The sequence below is a fragment of the Ochotona princeps genome, chromosome 30, assembly GCF_030435755.1.
Source record: "Ochotona princeps isolate mOchPri1 chromosome 30, mOchPri1.hap1, whole genome shotgun sequence".
In the NCBI taxonomy this organism is placed as follows: Eukaryota; Metazoa; Chordata; class Mammalia; order Lagomorpha; family Ochotonidae; genus Ochotona; species Ochotona princeps.
This window is the reverse complement of record NC_080861.1, coordinates 10,691,169-10,695,358: the sequence shown is the minus strand read 5'-3', so window position 1 is coordinate 10,695,358 and position 4,190 is coordinate 10,691,169. Positions and strand designations below refer to the sequence as shown.

General features: G+C 49.1%; 1 protein-coding gene across 1 annotated transcript; it reads right to left on the bottom strand.

Annotated features, from left to right (window-relative positions):
• Window positions 1–2,078: 2,078 nt before the first annotated feature.
• RPL15 (ribosomal protein L15) lies at window positions 2,079–3,583 on the bottom strand. The gene is made up of 3 exons (XM_004588291.3): window positions 3,377–3,583; window positions 3,053–3,189; window positions 2,079–2,435 (listed from the first exon to the last, which is right to left on the bottom strand). The coding sequence occupies exons 1-3, from the start codon at window positions 3,546–3,548 to the stop codon at window positions 2,130–2,132; spliced, it is 615 nt and encodes a 204-aa protein (XP_004588348.2). The 5' UTR covers window positions 3,549–3,583; the 3' UTR covers window positions 2,079–2,129.
• Window positions 3,584–4,190: the final 607 nt, after the last annotated feature.

Sequence of the window (4,190 nt, the reverse complement as noted above, 5' to 3'; positions counted from 1 at the left end):
AATTAAGATTTTAAATCTTACGAACAAAATAGCTATGAAGCATAGCGGAAATGAGTTAGCAGCCAACCTCTGATTCTTTAATACAGCACGGTGCTAAACAGAGGGGCCATGATACAGAAAAAGGAATAATCAAAGGCCACTGTAAAGCAAACACAAGTCTTAAGCGCATGCATGACACTCTATTTTATGAATTAAACAGCATCAAGCGAGGCTATTCTGCCATAACAACACAGTAGCTTATGATGATGATGTTGTCACATAGCTGTATCACCAGTGTCTCTGCCCTCCAAAGCAGGGGAAGCCCCATCTGAGATCCCAGGGCTTTTGAGGGGAGGATTAACCAGCTGAGCCATGGTGCTGCTTTGGACTCTCATATTAGAATCTCTATCTTGTGGGGCTACAAAGTAAAATTCCAATTTTGTTCAAATAACATGCAGGTATTTAATTACTACCTCGAGAGGGCTGTGGGAATAGTGAGGAACTAAAGACATTTACCTAAAAATGAATTACAAAGGAATTCAGGTTGGTGTGAGGTGCTGAAGGGTGGGATGAGACACAGTAGCAGTTGGAAAATTTTGAGCCCGTGTTGGGTCTCTGGTTTCCAGCACAGAGCACCAGTATTGACTTAAGAGCCCTCTAGTGCCGGCTGGGCTGCAGAGCAGCTTGCGGGAGCAAAGTTGGGATTAGCTGATGCTAATCTCCCAAACTCCTTCCCAAGTTAGCACCTGGAAGCTTTAGCTACCTTTAAAATGATTTTTTCTAATCTATGTAATACCTTAAAAGAGAACTCTGAAGACTAAACACTATTCCCACCATGACATTTTGATACCTTCTCGCACTTTAGCACCAGACAAAAGATATAACAGAAGCTCCACTTGCTTAACACAATTTCTCCTTTAGTTAAACCACTTCTACACACATCTATGGTTTTAAATGGAAAGAAATTGTGGTCTCAGGCTTTAATGAGCCTGCCACCAAAAACTTCCGGAAACTAACCGAGTCTTCCCAAATCCTTAGAGGAAATAGGAAACTTCATCAGGGAAACCAGCAATAAGATTTTGAAATCCAACTTTCCTCCTTCACAACGAAAATCCACCCAGGGAAAGAGAAGCCTAACCTGAATTCGTGATGCAACCAGAAAGGTGGGCAGCAACCAATGGCCAGACCCTGTTCAGATCTTAAAGGCAGTATTTAAGATGGTATGATAGATTAACTAGCTAACAGGTGTGATTTGAAACCAGGAGCTCATTTTTTCACTAATGTGGGCTTTAGAGATAATCTTTTAGAGCCAATTGGACTGAAAGACGCCAACTTTAAACAGCTAACCTCACTTTCCACCATAAACGTGGCCAGAGGACTTACCTACCACATACAATCTGCCACAGGCACATCAACATTTCCAATACTGACATTTGAACATCTGCATGTGACAGGCACCAGTCTCTTAGATTCCCACTTTAGTACCGATCACCACCCTGGAAACCTTCAAAGATGTAACCTGTTTCAATTCCCATGAGACATTCCAGTGCACACAACACAAATCCAGAGCTCTAGAAATGAAAGAGCTTTCATGGTATCATGGAACGCACATCAACACTGTTTGGGATAATCTAATTTCATTTGACTAATCTCTTGAATTTTATTCAGTGCTTGTAAAAATGACGGCATTGGGGAAAACAGTTTTCAAGAAGCACAAACTTCAAACATTGAACACTGGAGCAGATCTAGAAAACACGGTGGTCACACGGTCAGGACACTCCCAATATATTATTTTCCACATAAACCCAACTGTTTGTCCTTGCTAAACCAAATCCCAGAAGAGCAATCTACATGCATGAGATAATCTACATGGCTGGCTTCAGCACTCCCCTTTCGAACAATTTACACCTACTATACCAAACAGCACGTTTTCAACACTGAAGTAACTCCCTAATAAAATTAAGACAAAGTATCTTATTAGAACAAGAAACACCACTTAGATCTTTCAACAATATTGCACTTTTACGTTCCATAATTTGACAAAGCATCCATGAAGTACCTGCAGACTAGTTTTAACAAACAACACCTTTAAGCAGACATGACTGTCCTAAATGGTTTATTAGGTACGAGGTTTACAAACGTGACTGGTCTTAGCGGTAGCGGTGCAGCTGGAGCGTGTTACGCCTTCTCCAGGCTGCACGGCGAGAACCACCAATTGTGTGGTGGAACTTGTGGCCCTTGCCAAGGCCACGACTCTTGCGGCCCGCAGAAGTCAGCCCACGCATCTCCCTGTGCTTGTGGACGGGCTTGGTGATCCATTGGGTGTCAGGGTTTCTTCTGATAGCTTTGTGGAATGGATCAATGAGGATCACCTCAAAAAACTTGTATGTGGAATCTTCACCAACCCAGTAAGAGTTCAGGACTCGCAGAGCCCCACAGTGACGCCCCGCTCGTTCCTAGAACAGCAAAAAAGGCCCAAGTCAGCCTTCAGCAAACTCCAGCAGCCAGTCCCCCCTTACACCACAGGCCGAGGCTACTTAACTCAACGATCTATTCAGGATCTTTCCAAGGGGCAGGCATTTTATAAAGCTAGAAGGTACACTCGCTTACATAACAAACATACTCAGAATAACACATCCATTCTCCGAAGATACACGTGGCCAACAGAATTCTAGGTTTTAAAACACTGTCTTTCCCCAACACCACTGAGAGGGCCGCAAGCTCTTGTGAGGTGCTTTTCGGGCCCCAATACTTTAGCTTTACCTCATCTCTTTAATAAATACTCTGATAAAGGAAGGTCTTAGTTTGACACCTTCCAGAGAAGGCAGCTTAAGAACCCCGGAAGACCTGCAACCCACTACAGAAGATAAGCAACGCGATATAACGCACCTCCTGCACTCTCGGGGCATGGCACTCAGGTTGAAACTGACTGCCCTTTGAAAGCTTAGACTTCAACACGCCGTGTTATAAAGCGCTCAGTAACAAAGGCGTTCTTGGACAACAAATCACGACCACTGCAACTCCCACAGACCCAACAGTCGCAGCTAGCCGCCACTGCTCCCAAACTCCTCACCTCGGCCACAGACTGCAGGCTCCGTGCAAACTTGAGCTGGTTAACACCATGGTGGACGGGCTTGCCGTAGGTCGCACCCTTAGGCACGGGGCGCTTGCGGCCACCACGGCGCACGCGAATCCTGTAGATGACATAACCTACACACAAAGTACAGTAAACTTAACCAGAGTGCCTGGTCAACATGGAGGGATTGCAAGGGAAATCCGAAGCACCCGATGGCAGCCAAGTGTTTTTTTCTTTTTTTAACGTTGACCACAAGACGAGGTGCGCCTTGCAATCTGCCCACGGCCACTTCCCAGGCACCTCCCCGACCCCTGCACGCACCTTGCTTGGCCTTGTAGCCCAGCCTGCGCGCCTTGTCGGGCCGCGTGGGGCGGGGCGCCCGGTGCAGCGCCGAGAGCTGGCGGTACTGCCAGCAGCGGACCCGCAGCAGGAAGCGCATCACGTCCGACTGCTTCTTCCTCCACAGCTCCTGGATGTACTTGTAGGCACCCATCCTGGCTCACCTGACACGGAGACAATGACCAGAGTCCCTCCCTACCCGTCCGTCCATCTTAGTGGGTCTCCACCAGCCACCCTAAGATGGTCGCGCCCCGACCTCCACCCCGGCGCGGACCCGCGGGGAGAACAAACGGGGTCAGATGCGGGCGCCAAGCCGGGAGAGGGAGACGGCGGCCAGGGCCGCGTCCCCGGACTGCCCAGCCACGCAAGGCGCCCCCGCCGCGAACGACCCCTCCGGGACAAAGCACCTGCCCCCACCCCAGCAGCCAGCCTCGCTTTCGGCTCCCGTTCTTCATTCCCCGCACTTCCTCAAGCTTCGGGCCCAGCTTGAATCCGCGCCGCCATCACATTTTTCTCTCATACGCCCGGAGGGCCGCCGCCTCCCCACATCCCTGCTGCTCCACATCCAGACCCAACTCTAAGCGCACAGGAGAAAAGAGAAGCTCGGAGGACGCAGGGTCCCCAAGCCTGGATGGCTGAAGCAGAGGGTGATGCGCGACGGATGCAAAAGCGAAGAGCCGCAAACCAGCCTACCTGATGGCTGCCAGCCGACGGAAAGGAAGAAGCCTTTCTCCCACAATCCTTTTGGGCTCCTCCCCTACTTCGGAGAGCCTTCTTCCGGTGGAAACCGGAGCCT